The 20,357-nt window shown below is 44.1% G+C and overlaps 1 protein-coding gene across 2 annotated transcripts in view; it reads right to left on the bottom strand.

Moving 5' to 3' along the window:
- BAG1 (BAG cochaperone 1) overlaps nucleotides 1-20,357 on the bottom strand; it is a 290,841-nt gene that overhangs the window by 35,505 nt on the left and 234,979 nt on the right. For both annotated transcript variants that reach the window (XM_069219546.1, XM_069219547.1), the window contains 2 exons: nucleotides 19,332-19,439; nucleotides 4,200-4,262 (listed from right to left, as the gene is read on the bottom strand). In XM_069219546.1, the coding sequence (XP_069075647.1) occupies nucleotides 4,200-4,262; nucleotides 19,332-19,439 (171 nt within the window). The remainder of the gene's footprint in view (nucleotides 1-4,199; nucleotides 4,263-19,331; nucleotides 19,440-20,357) is intronic.

A 20,357-nucleotide genomic window follows, 5' to 3' on the forward strand; every position in this document is an offset into this window, starting at 1 on the left:
CTTCCTACAGGTCTCCTTCCCAGCTGTTCCCTACCTAATCCCCTTTTCCCCACTTGGACTCTCTCTTAGACTCTGTGACATTCTAATCAGAGTATTGGAGCCGTCTTGTGGTGGACAAGTTGGGAATGTGCACAGACCCCGAGGATCTGGTGACTCAGACACAAAGTCTTAAATATGCTTTTCACATATTATGCTTTCCAAAAAAAAAAAAACAATGAAACTATAATTTGCTTATCTCCAAAAAATGCTTTCACATTTACAACTATAGGCCTGAAAGTTTTACTCATTGAACTTGAAGCGCTTTATTCCTTGGGCGGAAGCACATTGTTTATTGTTCATGAAGCGCTTTGATAATTATACATGAAGCGATTTGTTCCTTATGCAAAAAAGCGCTTTCACTTGTCTTATCTGAAGCGCTACGCTTGTTATGCTAAGGGGCGCTTTACTCATGTGGCCTGAATTACTTTGATTGATGTGCCAAAGGCGTTTTACGCATGTGGACTGAAGTGCTTTAATTGCCGCGCCAAGGGCGATTTACTCATGTGGACTGAAGTGCTTTGATTTCCGTACCAAGAGCGCTTTACTCATGTGGACTTAAGCGCTTTGATTGCCGTGCCAAGAGCGATTTACTCACATGGACTGAAGCGCTTTGATTGCTGTGCTAAGGGAGCTTCACTCATGCGGACTGAAGCGCTTTGATTGCCGTGCCATGGGCGCTTTACTCATGCGGACTGAAACGATTTGATTGCCGTGCCAAGGGCACTTTCCTCATGTGGACTGAAGCGCTTTGATTGTCGTGCCAACGGCTCTTTACCTATGTGGACTGAAGCGCTTTGACTGCCGTGCCAAGGGCGCTTTACTCATGAGGACTGAAGCGCTTTGGTTGCCGTGCCAAAGGCGCTTTACATGTGTGTCCTGAAGCACTTTGCTCGTTGTGCTGAGGGGGCTCTTTACTTCTGTGCTCCCAAGCGATTTGATTGTCACGCCAAGGCTGCTTTACTCTGAAAACTGAAAACGCTTTGCTCGTTGTGCTAAGGGGCACTTTACCTTTTGGAAGTAACAACTCCCTTCAAGATTGGGCTCATCAAGACCTTACCGCTAAAAGCAGGACCTACTCATATCTGAATTCACCATGGAAACAAGGATACTTCGATTTGCCGTCAATCTGCCATGCAGGAAATCTGATCTTCTTCAGAGGAACCCCCACGAGGTCTGACTGCATCGAAGTCTTCAAAATAGGGAGCAACGTTCTTGGGTGTGGCTGGGCTTTATAGGCTTGCCACACCCCAAGATGGCTGCTGCCTCTAAAAACATGGGAATTGTAGTCCCTTCATAGAATAGCACTGATAAATGCATCTTGTCCACCAATGTCCTGACCCTGCAGCTACATGAGCTTTACCACAGGGCAGACAACGCTGATGGCCACTTTTGGAACAAGAGGGATGACAAGTGGTGCGCATAAATCGCTGCAAATCCGCGCAGCGGAGTTTCGGGCGGGACCTGGACCGCGCACTGCCTTATTCCTGACACCACTAGGCTGGACCTTCTCACTCAGAACGAGCAATCTGACTCCTGAGATCATGGAGTTTGATTACCTTAACTTACCACCAAAATGTATGAACATTCTTAAAGAAGCACGTACGCCCACCACTAAAGCTTGCTATAAAGGAAAGTGAAAACATTTTGGGGGTCATTATGACCCCGGCGGTCATGGACCGCCGGGGCCAGGGTTGGCGGGAGCACCGCCAACAGGCTGGCGGTGCCCCGCAGGGCATTCTGACCGCGGCGGTTTGGCCGCGGTCAGAGGTGGAAAACCGGCGGTCTCCCGCCGGTTTTCCACTGCCCAAAAGAATCCTCCATGGCGGTGCAGCTCGCTGCGCTGCCATGGGGATTCTGACACCCCATACCGCCATCCTGTTCCTGGCGGCTCTGCCACCAGGAACAGGATGGCGGTATGGGGTGTCGTGGGGCCCCTGGGGGCCCCTGCAGTGCCCATGCCAATGGCATGGGCACTGCAGGGGCCCCCGTAAGAGGGCCCCACTTTGAATTTCACTGTCTGCATTGCAGACAGTGAAATTCGCGACGGGTGCAACTGCACCCGTCGCACCTTCCCACTCCGCCGGCTCCATTCAGAGCCGGCGTCCTCGTGGGAAGGTTGTTTTCCACTGGGCTGGCGGACGGCCTTTTGGCGGTCGCCCGCCAGCCCAGTGGAAAACCCAGAATCACCGCAGCGGTCTGATGACCGCGGTGCGGTGTTCTGGCGGGGGTACTTTGGCGGGCGGCGGAAGTCATACAAAACAAATTGACCCCTTCAAAGCAATGGTTCAAGACATTCTTTGCTACCTATTCAACTTGCAGAACGCTGGGTTGGCATTCATATCTTTCTCTGTTTAAGATCCCAGTCATTAAAGCCTTCATGGAAGGGCTCAAAAGAGTTATGCCACCACGGGTTCCACCTGCACCATCCTGGAACCTCAATATCGTCCTCACAAGACTTATGGGCCTCCTTTTGAACACATATATTCATGTCCCCCTCAATGTCTTTCTTGGACAGTGTAATTTTTAGTTACCATCACTTCACTCTTACGTGTTAGTGAGCTACAGGCTTTAACCTTAAAGGAATCTTTCTTCCAAATACACAGTGACAAAGTGGTTCTTCGTACCAACCCTAAACTTCTTCATGTAGTGTTTCAATTCCAACTCAATCAATCCATTGAATTGCCAGTTTTTTCCACAACTAGATTCTGTTGCAGAAAGAGTTCTTCATATTTTAGATGTTAAAAGAGCATGTTTGTTCTATAGTGATAGAACTAAAACTTTCAGAAAATCAAAGTAACTTTTTGTTACGTTTTCATTTTCACACAAAGGCAACCCTATATCCAAATCAGGTATAGCATTCAGACTTGTTATGATAAGGCTAAAAGCCCTCCACCTGTTCCTCCCAGAGCACACACTACTAATTTTTTTTTAGCATCCATGGAATTTTTAGGAAACAGTCCCAATAGCTGACATATTTAGAGCAACTACATGGTGTGGATGTCGTAGCAAGCTAGCAAGCCAATGTAGGTCAGGCAGTGCTACATACCCTTTTCAAAACAAGTGCAACACAGATAGGTTAGCAACTGTTTCTGAGAGAGACTACTTGACAGTCTACACAGAGCATGCATATCTACAGCCACACATGCCATTGAACGGAATATGTTACTTACCCTGCAAGCATCTGTTCGTGGCATGTAGTGTAATGACATGCACTCACTCTCCACCCCAGAAAACTGTGGTTCTTGCACTTCTTTTCCATTTCCTATTTTCACTGTATATTTATTTTGCATGGCCATCACATTACTTACACATACTCTACACTCCTTTCTCATCCATGTGCCATAAAGCAATCTAACAATGGAGTCGATGCCCATGCGCATTATCACCAAGAGGAGTCACTCGACCGTGTGATTGGAAAGACTTCTTGGAAGAAAAACAAAATGCACAACTCCAGACCCAATACTAGATGGCAGGAGTATCCAGAGCATGTGTATACAGCCACACATGCCATCGAACATACCATTCATTTGCTTATTTGCAAACTAGTACTCTAGTGGCAATTTGCGAAACAAAAAAATAAAATAAATTTCACATAATGCATCCACAAAAGCTACCTTGCTCTTGTCCATCTCACACTGAAAAGACGAGATGCAAAATGTGAGCAATCGCTCCCTTGTACTGGAAAAGTAATATTAAAATTACTACAAATTTAAATACAATACATATTATATCAAAACTCCCAAAAAATACACTATAGAACCTAAGGCTCAAAATAGTAGAATGTACACAACAAAATATATACCAATAAAAATACTGCTATTCCCCTATGGCCCAACTTGCACCAAGAACATTCTAGGAGTGGTGGTAGAATTGTAATTGTAACCAATCCCTGGAACAGTGAGTTTCTTTGGTTTATGTTGACAAAGATATAAACATTTTTAAAGGTAGATATGTTTGTAATTTCACTGTTTTATGGAGGCTACTTTGTAGATGTAATATTTGTGTAATCTATATTTTTGCAGTGTATACTTTCAGACAGGACCATCAGCAACATTCTGCAGTGCATGATTTTTTTATGGTAAAAACAACAGACCTGACTTACTCGAACTATGCCTCAGAAAGACAGTAATCTCAAAAAGAGATTAACGTAAGTGACTCACCTGCACCTTTTTCACTAAGCTCTTTCTTTTAAGTCGACAGTCACTGAAATTATCTGGCACACTCTATAATAAAACACATAAAAGGCAAATAGGTATGACTTTAAGTAATTACATTTCCATAACACAACATCATGTAAGTGAAGTCCTTAGCAGCAACGAAAGTACATATTTAGATTACTAAACAACAGTTCACAACTACACTCACACACAGACACACACACACACACTGATCCAGTGCTTGCAATGAGTGGCCACGTCCGCCAGACGTGCTGGTGCTCCACCGTGTGTGCGAGGTCCTGCTTCACTTGCCCCACAGTCTTTCTGCTGTCAGAAAAATAGATGGCTGCTCTAGGGTGTGTTTTCTGTGAAAATATCTATTGTTCAGCATTGGATCCAACGTGTTTTGGCTCACATGAGCCTTTGTCAAGTTGAGCGAGTCCAACCACCTAACAAAATAAGTAACAAACAGTGCATAAACCTAAAAAAAGTTACTGTGCGAAATCTGGTACCCTTTCTTCCAGATCGGGAGCGGTATACAAAATGAAATCTGCACGCAGGAACAATTATTTTCATGTTATAGAAATACATGACATATCATAATAACCAAATGTACATGCACAATTAAAACATATCACCCACATCCTCAATCAGTGATTTGTCTATCTGGTGATGTGAAGAAATTCATGTGGCCAGTGAATGCTAAAAACTGGGCATAAGCTGGAAATGAAAATTAACATACAGAAACACTTGGGAAAGTGGTGCCCTATATTATTTAAAAAGAGCAGATATTCTATGGCATTGCTCCCCATCCTCTCTGGGTGGATATGTTTCTGTATGTTGGTTGATAACACACAAACACACACACAAATAGGACTTTTTATTTGGTGAAAATCTGTTCAGTAGTTTTTAAAATATTAAAGAAAAAACAAATGTGTATTTATAAGGATGCAAAGACTCCGCAAACCCTCCTATTCTCGTTGTGAGATCTGACTGGCTGTAACACATGTTGGCAACCATCTTGGGACTCGGCTTCAGCCAAGTCCTAGGAAAAAAATAAGAAAAGGGCCAGGGTAGAGACACCCCGACCTCTTACCTCTGGTGCTAGGGTTCTAGAGGGACCTCCCAGGGGAAAAAAGTAATAAAAAAAAAAAAAAAAAAAATTGCCACAAATTTGTGACAGGGTTGCAAATCAGCAGCAAAAACTAAAAAAAAAACAAGCAAAAAAAAAAGCACGGTCTCCCACGCTTGTTTTAAGAAAGCCCCCAGGTGGGATGTTCAAAATAACAGAAGGGGGTGCACCGGGCCTCCCTCCTGGGCCTATTTATGCCCTGAGGACTACCACCTCCTTGGGGCAAAATGAGTAAAATAGGTAGGGAGGAATCCTACAGCCTCCCCCATTCCTGGGGAGTGCCATCTCCCTGAGGGTAATATTTTATTATATGGGGATGCACAGTCCCCTTGCAGCCCTGGGGTCCACCACCTACCTCCCGGAGGCAAATTTTAACAATTAAGTGGGGGGCGCACAGCCCACTGCAGGCCTGGGGACTGCCACCTTCCTGGGGCTGAAGTAAAACAATAAAGGGGGTCTATTGCAGACCCCCGGCTCCAGGGACAACCACCTCCCAAGGGCAAATACAACATTGGAGTGGGGCCCTCGATGGACCTGTGGACCGCCACCGCCACCCCCAGGGCCGGCTCCTGCTATGCCCCAGGGTGCTCACTCCAGGACATAGTTGTTTCCTCTGACTTGGCGGGAGCTTTGAAAGCTATCTGCCCATTCAAAGAGATGTCTCACCTTTACCTTGAAGGCCCATCATTGCAAGATATACTGCTAAGGTATAATTATGTAATTTAGGCGGGAATATCATTCCATAATATCTACCTTTATATAGACTGCCTAATGAAATCCTGGGTGTACCAACTTCCCGTAGGAATTACAGCAAAACAGCATCCTCTGTTATGAATAGATTTTACAGGATCCTGCCATGGCAATTTTGCAAATATGAAGAAACCTGGGGAGTTTAATCTTTTAAAAAGTGCTGCCCCTCCCGTCAGTGATAGAGGAAAAGCTGTTTAGATTGTAATAAAATGACTTTTCACAATATATACCTGAATCTTAAAATACTTCAGTATCTACCTTGCACAGGAATGTTGTGCTAGTCGCCATTTATCTACTAGCACAATACAGATCATCCAAGTTAATGCCTAAACCAAACAACTGCCCATATGGTTGAAAGGCCTTCAGCAAACTATGTTCAGTGTGATTCGGACCTGTAATACACAATAATATCTTGCCTGCATATAATTAAACCCTATTCTCCCATTCACAACACCTCCTTAACCTTTGAATTAATGCAGCTTTGTGAAAGTTGTTTGAACACAAGAGCAAAGAGGACTGGAGATAGGGGCTTCTCTATTTCCAGTAGAAAGAGCTGTGACAGCGCCCCATACACTTTAACTCCACCTACAGAGATTAGTCTATTCCAATATCCTAGGACCTAATCCTATTTTTTTCAAACACCAGAGACAAAATTGACAACTTATTAAAGTTGAATACTATTTTCGCTTCTAATGATAGTACCATTGGTTGATTGGTTCTCCACCGATCTTGTAATGGTAAGACATGCATTTAGGAGACTTTCAAAGCTCCATCTTTACTTCTGCAGAGCCAGTTTGAAAACAGGAGTACTTTTGTATTTTCATATGAAGTGAAATTCGAATGTCTGGTCTGGCCTCCTGAACAATCCTACCCTTACCCAAAAATTAACAAAGTCCATAATAATGGCCCTTGGTGGGGCCCATGGCAGAAGAGGAGGAACCAGTGTTTGGTGTGTGAGTTCTATGAAAAAAAGGATGGCAATCCCCTTGCCATAAATAATGCCTTGATCCAGTTTTCTATGAAGTGCTTCAAGCTAGCCCCCTTTATGTGCTCCAGTATGCTCATAAAGCATACAATATGGCACCCTGCACCAGTCTTTTGCATCCTTCATGTGCTTCGGCAGGACGAGTGTATCACAGACAGTCACAGCACTCTATTCTTAAGATACCTGACATCTGAAGTTCATCAAGCAGACCAGTTTCAGTTATACCAACTCATTTATTTTCCTAAGCTTAGTAGGTAGAGGATAAATCTCAGTGTTGCCCATATCAATTTGGAGCTCCAGAGCTAATCATGAGGCAGGTTGTTGAAATACATAACACAATGAGTCTTCAGTCCTTCTGCTGCCCTGAGCAGAATAAACGTTCCCTTGTTCACTAACTTTTGCATCTTTTGTAGGAAGATATACTTCTGAACACCTTTCTATCTATCCATCCATTCCTAATCTGCTCTTCCTTCAACTACAATATGTAACTGGTGTTGCCATGACGAAGTCCTCCACAAACGATGTGTCCACTTCATGTGAATTCTATTTATCCACATGCAGTCTGATATGTCTTTTATGCATACACAAATGTAATTCTCAAACACCACAAAAGGAGTGAGTCAATGTTACTTATTAATTACAAAAGTATATTTATGAGCAGTACCTGATTTGCTTAATAACACAAATGTCATTGTGCTCAGCTTTACTAGAGAGATCTAATATTTAAACAATATTATCAAGGGGTGGGCAGAGTATCAGCTTTTTCAAGAGGGTAAAATCACCTTAAAACTCACCACAATTCCTAAAATTAGTATGATGTCTCCAAGAAATGATTTACATTGTGCCTTGCAGGTTCCTCTGAAAGGCTGCTCTGGAAAAGCCATATGAACTTACTGGCATGCAGATGCCTGTCTTATTAGCCTTTCTCTGCAGTCCAGCTAGCCTCTGTCTAAATGGTAAGTACCTGCTGAACTCTCACATGCATATCTGTTACTAGGAATCAGTACATATGTTATTTGGATTTGTTATGAATGAACCATGAAGAATAACAGCTGTATTCACCCATCAAATCAACAGTGAAGCAGTTATGATCTTAAAATGAAGCAGCTATGGTTCTATTAACTGATGTTTATATATTTAGCCCACTTCAAGCCACGGAAGATAACTATATACACAACATTGCTTGTGCTCAGCCAGCAGGCATGACACAACAGGGATAAACAAAAATGATGCCACTGGAATGATATTGCTAAAGTGCTGCAATACAAGGCTGCAGGCACCAGGATTTCTTCATTTCTAAACTTCTCACCCACAAAATAATTATCTCCCACACCCCACAGTACTTTGTATTTATTAGCATTGACTTATGTGGTTAGGCTTTGTTCATCTTTGTCTGTACTACTACTAACCTCCTGTGGTCCCTACAGTTTTTAGGTCTCATCTACCAGATGTATGGGCTTTACTTCCACTTCTTGTGTTTGTCACATTCCTGGAGAATGGGCATATTACTTGTGTACTTCGAATGCTTGCTTTCTTTTAGGTTATGCACTCCACAAGACTGCATGTATTTTCCACCTCTCTCAGTTATGCACATCTCTTCCTCCACAGTCCATGTTGCTGTTGCATGTGTGCTTTTTCTTGCCTCCCTCTGATGCGCTTACCCTCCAGTTTCTCCCACACAGAGCCTTCTTGCTTGTGTGCCACTCCTGCCCCCAAATCCAACTTGCTCTCACTATCATCCATTTGCTTTTCTTCTCCCACGCTTCAAGTTGCTTTCCCACTATGTAATTTGCTCCTCCCACATCCTACATGTTGCTTCCCTTACCCTCGCTTTCCAATCCGTGCCCTCTGGGTTGCTTCCTCCACCTGCACCCTGTGTTGCTTCTGCCATCCTCATGTTGCTTCCCACCATTAGATAAAAAAAAAAAATATTTTGCATATTTGCACTTTTTTTTATTTACTGAACCAACTTGACAAAAATATCATTGGTAGATAGTTACTTTAATGACAACCTGCTGCAATATAATGCCTGAGATTAAGTAGTAAAATCATATTTTTGTGATTTAAATAGATGTGTGAATTAGGGAACCAGTGCACTTACCATCTGAGTTTATACATAACAGCATAACCATCTGTGCATGTGAAGTTTTTCAAAGCTTACAGTCCACCATGTTGCTGTCATAAATGCAGGATTGTCTGATAAAACTGCCCCCAGTGCTGAATTTGAGCAAGTGATTTCCGGGTTGGGGCACCTATTTTTGAGGACCAGCACTTACATTTCTGCCTCAAGCTTTTACTGCGAGCAAAAGACACAAATGGAGAAAGCAGAAAGCTGCAAGAGTGAGCTGAAGGGGCAGGGAGTGGCTGTAAGTGGATTAAAGAGGCCCGAGATGGCTTTAGGATTACGCTGCCTCAGTACTCAGTGCTCGCACATTTAATTGCTGCAGCCGCGTGTTTCAGAGGAGAGATATGGGCACCGGCACGTTTTTATGTACAAAGTAAGCACTGACTACAACGTAAGATAGATAGGTATATATAGCAAGTTGAAGCAAATCATTCCAAGTAACCAACAAGTTACTTACCTTCGGTAACGCCTTTTCTGGTGGATACGCTAGCTACCTGTGGATTCCTCACCTTCTGAATTCTCCCAATGCACCAGCATTCAACTGAAAGTTTTCTTGCCAGCTCTGCACGTCGACGAGGACGTCACAATTGCCCGACTCCACGCGACTCCGTGTGACATCATAGTGGCAATAAAAGGTCAGTTTCCACAATTTTTTACGTGCCTTTGAGGCGAACAGGTGATCACCAACTTCACAAATTCAATATATATACATCAATTAAATATAAGACATAATATTTATTCAAATAAAAACTAGCAAAAACTAATATACACATACACCCAAAGAAATGTGGGTATGACCGTCCGGCAACGGGGAGGCGGGTGGGACTGTGAGGAATCCACAGGTAGCTAGTGTATCCACCAGAAAAGGCGTTACCGAAGGTAAGTAACTTGTTCTTCTGATGGATACAACTACCTGTGGATTCCTCACCGTATGAATAGAGTCCCAAAGCAGTACCGCACTCGGAGGCGGGTGCCGGACTGGTCACACCAAGAAATCCTGCAGCACAGATCGTGCAAAATGGCCGTCCCTCCTAACTTCTGAGTCCAAGCAATAATGCTTAGCGAAAGTGTGGAGGGAAGCCCGAGTTGCAGCCTTACAGATCACAGAAACCGGGACACCTCTTTCCAAAACAGAAGTGGCAGACTTAGCCCTGGTGGAATGGGCCCTGATACCAACAGGAGGAACCTTCTTTGCCAAAGAATAACAGAGTTTAATGCAAAGAATGACCCACCTGGACAATGTTCTCTTGTGGACTGCTAATCCTTTCCTCTTCCCCACATAGCCAATGAAGAGTTGACCGTCTACTCGAAACTCTCTGGTCCTTTCAATATAAAAGCTTAAAGCCCTCTTTGGGTCAAGCCGATGCAGTCTCTCCTCCTCTTTCGATGGATGGAGAGGAGGGTAAAAGGACGGGAGCCTTATGGATCGCCCCATATGAAATGGAGTCACTAACTTTGGTAGGAAAGCCGCCCTGTTTCTCAGCACCACCTTGTCTGCATGAAAGGATGTGAAAGGGGGTTTTACACTAAGAGCCTGTAGCTCACTCACACGCCTAGCAGACGTGATGGCTGTGAGGAAGACTGTCTTCAAAATTAATAACCTTAATGGACACAAATGCAAAGGTTCAAATGGTGAACCCATCAGAAAGGTGGGAACTAAATTCAAATCCCACTGAAGCATAACAAACGGAGTGGGAGGAAACTTGTTAGTGAACCCTTTAAGGAACCTAAGAACTATAGGGGACTTAAATAAGAAGGTTGATCAGGAAGGCAAAGAAAAGCCGACAGTGCTGATAAGTAGTCTTTCACTGTTGCAACTGCACAACCCTTCTGTGCCAATGAAAGTGCAAAAACCAAATATCAGATAAATGGGCATTTAAGGGATCAATTTGTCTCTCTCCACACCAAGTAACAAATTTCGCCCATCTTCCGGCATAGAAAGTCTTGGTGGAGTGTCGCCTGGCCGATAAAATAACGTCCACCACTTCTGGTGGCAGAGAAAAAGAATTCAGATTACCCCATTCAATCTCCAGGCATGTAGGTGCAGGCTCTGGAGGTGGGGGTGTGGAACCTGCCCCTATGACTGTGAGAGGAGATCTACCTGTGAGGGAGGCAGAGCGGAGGGCACAGAGAGAGTTGGAGAAGGTCTGTATACCACACCCTTCTCTGCCAATCCGGAGCTATTAAGATAACTTGGGCCCGGTCTTGTCGAATTTTCCTCAGAACCTGAGGAATCAAGGGTATGGGGAATACGCATAAAGCAACTGGCCGTTCCAGGACATCTGAAACACGTCCCCCAACTCTCCTTGCACCGGATACTGAAGGCTGCAGAACGACGGGCAGTGCACGTTCTCCCGAGTGGCAAACAGGTCCACCTGAGAAACCCCCCACATCTGGAAGATGTAATGGATCAGGTCTGGATGGAGCCGCCGCTCATGATCGGCCGAGAAATGCCGACTGAGACCATCTGCACGCATGTTCAGAACTCCGGCCAGATGGTTTGCTACTAAGCAAATCTGAGGCCCTGAGCCCAGGACCAGAGCCGCAGAGCTTCTCCGCAGAGAAGGTACGACCCTACTTCTCCCTTCTTGTTGATGTACCACATCGCAGTAGTGTTGTCCGTCAGGACTTGGACCGACTGACCGCGAAGGGAGGGGAGGAAGGCCTTGAGAGCCAGACGTATCGCCCGCAATTCCAACAGATTGATATGAAACATCTGTTCCACTGGAGACCAATGACCTTTGACCTCCAGGTCCCCCAGATATGCTCCCCACCCTAGAGTGGAAGCATCCGTAATGACCGTGGTCACCGGAGGCGGCAGTGAAAACGGACTTCCTTGTGAAAAATTGCCGTCCACTGCCCACCATCGTAGATCCGCCAGAGCAACTCTGGAGATCGTTATTGACTCCTCGAGATCCCCTTTGTGTTGATACCACTGCCTGCGGAGGCACTACTGAAGAGCCCTCATGTGCCAGCGTGCATGAGTGACCAACCGAATGCAAGAAGCGAACAGACTGAGCAGACGCAGGACTTTGAGGACTGGAACAACCACTCCATTTTGAAACATTGGAATCAACGCCTGAATGTCCTGAATCCACTGCGGCAGAGGAAAGGCCCAATCCAATGTTGTGTCCAGTTCTGCCCCTCTCAACAGGCGGCGCTGAGAGGGCTCCAGGTGAGATTTGGGCACGTTTATCGAAAAACCCAGATCGAACAACAACCGGGTTGTCATCTGCAGGTGATGCAGCACAAGCTCCGGAGACTTAGCTTTGATCAATCAGTTGTCAAGGTAAGGCAATACCGATATTCCCTTCCTCCTGCGATTTGCCACTACCACCGCTACCACCGCCATCACCTTCGTGAAGACTCGAGGTGCTGAAGTAAGACCAAAAGGAAGGACTGCAACCTGGTAGTGCTGCGACCCTACCACAAACCGGAGATACTTCCTGTGCGACTTCAGAATAAGGATATGAAAGTAAGCATCCTGTAAGTTGACAGACACCATCTAATCCTCTTTCTTCAGTGCCAGAAGCACCTGCACTAGGGTCAACATTTTGAATTACTCCTGTTTCAGGAACCAATTCAAAACCCTCAGGTACATGATAGGCTACAACCGACCATCCTTCTTGGGGATCAGGAAATATCTTGAATAACAACCCTGACCCCTTTCCTGCTCTGGAACCAACTCCCCTGCCCTTTTCGATAAAAGGACTATAACTTCCTGCTGCAACAACAGGAGATGGTCTTCTGTGCAAAAGGATGGGCAGGGAGGGAAACGAGGAAGAAACTCCCGAAAAGGAAGGGCATAACCTTTCCCCACAATGTTGAGAACCCAGGAGTCAGATGTGACTAACTCCCACTGGCGGAGAAAATGAAATAACCTTCTCCCTACAGGAGAAGCATGAGACACAATGGGTGGAGAACTAAGGCTGCTTTCCTTGCTCCGTCCCCCCTAAGGAAGAGGAGGAGGCAGTGTGCTGCTGGGTGGATCCTCTTGTTCTAACACTACCCCACCTTCTAAAGGACCTATAGGACAGACTTGAAGGCTGCTGGGCTGCCGTTTGAGGTCGCCCACAAAAGGAAGTTCCTCTCCCAAACCCCCTAAACCTTCTGAAAGACCTGAATGTGTTAGTAGAAGCTTGCAGGCCCAAGGACTTGGCAGTAGCCCTGCTTTCCTTAAAACGTTCTAAAGCAGAGTCAGCTTTAGCTCCAAACAATTTGTCCCCATCAAAAGGAAGGTCCAAAAGGGTCGTCTGGACATCCGTAGAAAATCCTGAAGATCTCAACCACGCGAGCCTCCTGGTGACAATAGAAGAGCCCATCGCCCTGGCCAGAGTCTGTGGTATCCAGACCCGACTGAATGACTTGCCTAGCTGCAGCCTGCGCATCCGACAGGAGTCCCTGCAATTCTGGAGGCAGATCAGGCACCACAGTTTTATCTCCGTTCATCAGGGTATGAATGTACCTGCCCAATACACAAGTCGCATTGGCAGATTTGAGGGCCATGCTGCACGATGAAATGTCTTTTTGCCCGACTGCTCCATCCTCTTGGACTCCCTGCCTAAAGGTGCAGCAGGGAAGGAACCTGGAGCCGAATGAGAGAAGCAAGAAGCCTGGACCACCACACTCTCCGGAGTCGGATGTTGTGACAGGAATCCTGGATCGCCCGGAGCCACCCTATACCTTCTTGCCACTGATCTGTTGACAGCTGATGAGGTCACAGGCTTCTTCCAGACTTCCAGAATGGGCTCCATGAGGGCATCGTTGAAAGGAAGTAGTGGCTCTGCAGCAGCTGAAGCAGGATGCAGGACCTCAGTCAAGATGTTGGTCTTAACCTCTGCAGCAGGTAGTGGGAGGTCCAGGAACTCTGCCGCCTTTCTTACCAAAGAATGAAAAGAGGCCGCCTCTTCTGTGTACTCTCCTTGAGAGGCTAGGTCCCACTCAGGGGAAGTGTCTAAACCACTTGCCGAGTCCAAGCCCTGGTAGTCCCCCAGGGGCTCAGCAATTTCTTCTTCCGCCAGGAGCTGTCTGCGATATTCCTGCTCCTCTAAGAGCCTCAGTGCTCTTCTCCTAGATCTTAACCTGGCCTCTAATCTCGGCGTTGACAAGGAATTCGCCAAAGTCGATGACATCAGCTTCAAGTGTGACTGATGACTAACAGACACACCCTGATCTCCGGATTCATCCGGCACCAGAACCGAATCCATCAGTGCTGTGGACTCTTGGGGCTGCTTCACTGGCGTCGATTGAACCTGGGGCAACATCATCGGTTCCACTGGTCTAGCAGGTGAAGACATCAGTGTCAAAGGTCTTCCAGGCGATACCATCGGCATCCGACCAACACTTTTCGCAGGATAAAAGGGCATAAATGACGCCGGCTTGAATGGAGCCAGAGCACCCAATGTAAAGGCCAAAGGGCCTGTGGGACCAGCCGGTGCACCCCCAGGAGCCATGGTGTTAAAGATATTAAACATGGCATTCAGCAATGCCGCCGGATACGCTCCCGGAGTGGGTAAGGCAGGATACCGCTGCTCCCCCTGCGGCATCGGTGCCGGGTCCGGAACATCCGAATGTGCTCCAGGTGAGAAGCGAGGATTTCCCTGAGGCTCAACCACCTCGATGACTGACAGCACCAGAGAAGCCTGAGGGCTCTGCTGTGGAGTCACCGTCGGCCTCACCTCCCACGTCGCAAGACGCCGACTGGATGGAGATCTTGACCGAGACCGACCTCTATCCAAACAACGCCGGGAATGATGTTGACGCGGTTTCTTGTGCGACTTCGAGGAATTTCCGGAAGAAGACCTCCGATGACTCCTGTCCTTCTTTGCCTTGGCAAAAAATGATTTGTCCTCCCTCTCCTTGAGCGCCTTCAGGTTCCTCTTCTGGCAGGACCCACAGCTACGTCGTGCTCAGAACTCAAGCACCATAGACAATCATTGTGTGGATCGGTCACAGACATGCGACCACGCACTCCCGACAAGGTTTAAAAATTGATTTCCTAGGGGGAGACATTGTAACAACAATCAACACCTTTGACAACAGTAGCCTTTGCCAAGAGCTAGGAGAAAACCGTTATGCATCGAAGGCACGGAAAAAAGGGAACCGACGTCAGCACTCTGGCGAGGACCTTTTATTGCCACAATGACGTCACACGAAGTTGGGAAATTGTGACGTCCTCGTCGACGTGCAGAGCTAGGAATAAAAGGTTATGTCGAATGCTGGCGCATTGGGAGAATTCATAAGGTGAGGAATCCACAGGTAGTTGTATCCATCAGAAAGAAATCGTTTAGTGACTGCACCGGCTGAAAGTTTAACCCTGATTCGATCAGGGTACCAGCTAGAAAAATGAGGGGCGAGATCAGTAAAACTAGGAACAATAACTGTGTCCTCCAAGAATCCAGACAAGCTCTCAGGGCTATATTACCAAAAAGAACAGTGAAAAAGACATGACAAACTTAGTGTGTTATCAAACACATCCATTAACTAGGGGTTAAATACAACAATGGCACATCAAAACTCAGGGTACATCTTCATGTCATGTGATGCCTGCCTGTCAGGGTTCGACTTTGGCATCACAAATATTTATTTCCCCTTTCAAAATACCGTAGAAATTGTTTTGAACAAATACACGAAACGCAGATGAACTTATACTCAATATATATATATATATATATATATATATATATATATATATATGTATATATATATATATATATGTGTGTGGGTGTAGCGTGGCATGAGTTATCTGCAGTGGCTTGGAGCCCGCTCATTCCTTACCATTGGTTGAATTTATTGTCACTCTCATTTGCCGGCTTCTTATTTCTTAGCATGTGGGGGATTTACTTCCTCCTCTTGTTTTTGTCCCTCCTATGGCACAGGGACGCATTACTTGTGTCCCCCACTGCCTAAATTTCAATGACTACTGATTAAGCATCCAGTAGAGTGTGTGTGCTTTTCACCTTTCTCCTTTGTCTCTTTCTTGCCTGTCTGCTTTTTCCTCCTGCGCTCCATGCTGCTTTTTGCAAATGTCGTCTGCTCCTCACATCCGCCCCTTCATATTGCTTCTGCAGTATACCCCAAGCGCTTTCAAAACAGAAAAACTCTTTTGTGCAAACAGAAAGGAAATTAAAGCACCTGTGTCATTTTGTAGGCACATGCATGTGTGTAACGCGCACGTACAAAATTACGTGACTGGCCGTGTTATAGGTTTGCTTTAAACCGTCATCAGTCATCTTGTTTAGCATTATCAAGATAGTCTCTCCCTAAATGAATGAGTGACAAGAGAACACCTCTGTAAACATTTGCGACTTCAGTTCTTGTGCTTTTTTTTTTTTTATTCCGATTTAAACAGCACCAACATGTTGCGTAAGATTGTTTCATTATGAACATGTGTAATATTCAAACACCGAAAGCACACAAAATTGCACATATGAAGCAAGTCTTCAACCCATTTCCTTGTATATGTAGTTTACATGTTTAGTACTTTTGCAGAAATGAAAGAGCACAGTTAGAACAGTAAGTTACTTTTATTTACAGCTAGCTAATATTTCTGAAACAGCTTTAGCCATAATGTCCTGCAAAATGTACCCCCTGGCACCTTATAGGAAAGGACGCAAAAGTACAATCTAAAAAGAATGTAATTTAACTTATACTTATAAAAGCAGAAAGCCACAAAGAATGGCTTCTAGGTTCTAGCAGTATACTAAATGACAACTGCACACTAAAGTACATTCGATAACCGCTGAACTGAGAAACATAATTACATTGAAAATGTATTAGACATAATTTGTAGTTATTAACACAGTAGGCCTTTAAGACGTGCATGACAAATAAAAGTGCACGTTTGTAAAATAGAAAATATTGTGCAATAGTTTCCATCTGCCTAGCTTGCTAGTCTGTTGTTACTTTCCTTAGCTATCAACGCCTATCATTACATGGACATGTTTTTACATGTTTATTTACATAAGTAAGTTGTTATACAACGCAATGCTTCCTTCCAGCATAAATAAAGCGCAGGAAAATATTGTGCAAAAAACAAATCAATGCAATGTATTTTGAAGTTGTTAATTTAGTTCAGAGGAATAGATTCCATGAATAATTAATGAATGCTTGCATTTGTATTATAAAGATACAAGTGTCCAAACAGAAACCAAGATTTTATTACTACTATAATGCTAGTTATATTTACTGAACAAATCGAATATTATAAGAAGGCCGAATTACTGCCCTTGGTAGAACTCTTCATGACAGAGTTTCTAAATCCATTTTACTCCCCCACTGATCCTGCATACAGACCGTTCTTGGTAGAACAAAAGTGTCAACAGCATCACTACTGAGAAGGGTTCACCAACAGGAGTGGACTTTCTGTGCCATTAGCAAAAGAATACCCCTTCATCTTATGGATCTTGGTGGGAGTGAATATTACAATTTTGGTTGAAGAAACAGAGTCAAGGCTTGGTGGGCAACGACTGGCCCCTTGAATCTAATTTTTCTCACTGATAATCCATATGTTCAGGGACAGAGTGTTGCTGATTCCCAGTCAGTACGACATAAACTCAAAGGGATACCATCTGCCACAGTCTAAAAATGTCTGATATCTGGTTTTTCACAGGGCACTATACAGCAAACCATTTTAGAATGAGGAGTAATTTCAAACTGCATGCTTCTGGCAAACAGAATATCAAGTCAAAAATACAAACAGGAAAATTGCAAATTACTTCCCAATGTAAAGTTGGAAACGTCTGAAAACCAGGACTGGGCGAAAGATTCTGCTCCGTCAATGTAGTTTAGACCCCTCCCGAGTTCCGCTTGAAGCGTGGAGTTCTGTCATAACTCCCCCATGTGTTGGACTTTTTTATTGCACGTGGCTTGCCAATGTTAAGTTGACGAGGGAAAACTTGCATCCCCAGCAGGGTTTTTGGGTGCTAGAAAACCTCCCAATTAGATTTCTTAAGGTGGGCGGGCAGGGCAGGTCACAAGCGTTTGCGCTGAAAAAGCTGCCGCTGGAGTAGAAAATCCATTCGAGCAGCAGAAAGAAGCAGTGCCCTCTGGCGCACCTATTGATGCTGTTTGTGCTGACTATACAGCACAGAACAAGCTCTTGGTGCCAAAAATCAGCACGAGCAGCTCCACATGCCCGAATTGTTGTCGCTCACAGAACTCTGCAGAATCTCGCAGAGTTTGTATGTAACTCTGGAGGATTCAACAGAGCGAAACTCTGAATTTCACCCACCCTTATTGAAAACCTAAAATACCTTCCGAAAAAGACAAAGGAAGCATGCTCATGAGCAAGGCAACAAATAAAAGTTGAACCGTTCCAGGTCACAATTTAGCTGTCACATAAATAGAAACAAAAAGGTAGGTCTAATGAGGTTAGTAGGAAAAAGATTATGTTGCCACGGAGAGGGAGCACCCAACAATGAATCAAACTTTGTTTTAAAATTTTAAAAGCAAATATCAAGAAGTGGTATGTTGAAGGAAAAAGCTAATTATCAGAACCACAACAGGAACATAGATTGTTAAACAATGTTATGCCACTAAAAACAGCTGACATCCATGCAATATTAAACCACTGAGGAGGAGAAGCAAAACCATAAAAAAGGGAAAGAACTCAGCTTTGCAAAGAAGTAGCACAAAATAAAGAGCATCAAATAAAAAAGAGACCAGGATTTTTGCCATGTTTCTATTCCTGTGGAGCAAAACGTCCTTACTGGTGAAAACCAAGCAACTCCTCTTTGAATTTCATACATATATCTACTGAAGATATAAAGATGCCGATTTCTTCTTCAAACATTGGCATATACTGCTTATTTATAATTATTCAGACTTTTGGAGTACATCTTTTGAGCCTACACTTTCCAACCGATAAGGTTGATGATTCAGCCACCTCAACCAGGAATTCATGCAACTTCACTTCTGGTGAATTAATATCTCTCCTGGACCTCTCTGTTAATAGTCTTGTAAGCTCGCCATCACACTTATGCAGCGTCCCCAAGCCCAGACAGTTAATGTGTTAATGTGTTATTATCCCTAGCAAAATTTTCTTTCTCTGCGCTAATGCCATACAGCCATGCTCATATTGGAAAACTCTTTCTACTCTACGTGCACACATATTCAATTTCATACAATAAACTGATTACTCACCACAGCATCAATCTGTTCCAGAAGCTTCATGAATTGCTCAACTGCTGATTTTATTCGCTTGTCCAACTTATTAAGAGCTTCCGTTTGGAGATTTTTGGCTAGAAAACCCTGAATGAAAAAGGCAACAGAGAGAGTCATGTTAGAGCCTTATGATGATTACTGTAGTGCAACTATCAATGAGTTATGAGCTTCTTTATCCAGCAACCACTCACTTCTGTAATGGAAGCAACTACTTAGAAAAGGCTTCAGAACTGCAACTGCACTGTGATAGAAAAAGGTTTGGGTCAAATCTCATGAGGCAGATAAAGCAACTGCAGTAAATACATACCAGAAGGGAATAGTGCCAATATGGGCCTAGGACCAAAATGTGAACACTGAGAGCTGATCTACAAGTGACTAAAGAATCACTAGGCAGTCATTGCGAACATTTACCAGAAAGTGGGCTCTATTACTTTTACTGACAAGCCCTTCAGCCATTGATTTATAAGGGGCTCTGGCCAAACTCCCACATTATAAAGATCACAAGTAGTTACAGAGGTTATTATCACCAACCATAAAACAAACCAGTGGGGCACACCAACAAATCTAAATCTATACTTTAAAGATAATGTAAAGTCTTAATAAGATAAGCAAAAAAAGATCATAATAAGTTTAACTAGAATGTTATTTTAGTCCTCTTCTTTTCTTAAATCCAAAGAACTGACCAAAAAAAAGAAACTTACACAAGAGTATTCCTATCCAATCAAAGGGTATATTTATACAATTATCATACAAAAAAAGTGAATTTTCTTATACACATAAATATATACATATATACATCAAACATATAGAGAAAGAGTGGAAAGCAATCAGCCGACACGTGTTTCGTCCTGACTGGACTTCTTCAAGGCTGAGAAACTCACAACAAACAACAATCAATAAACTACAAACATATATGTACAATTTTACACAAAAGTGAAATATATATATATCTAACATTCATTTTTCCTTTCCTTTTCTAAGATAAATACACAAAAATTATTTGGT

Source organism: Pleurodeles waltl, chromosome 2_2 (assembly GCF_031143425.1).
Source record: "Pleurodeles waltl isolate 20211129_DDA chromosome 2_2, aPleWal1.hap1.20221129, whole genome shotgun sequence".
In the NCBI taxonomy this organism is placed as follows: domain Eukaryota; kingdom Metazoa; phylum Chordata; class Amphibia; order Caudata; family Salamandridae; genus Pleurodeles; species Pleurodeles waltl.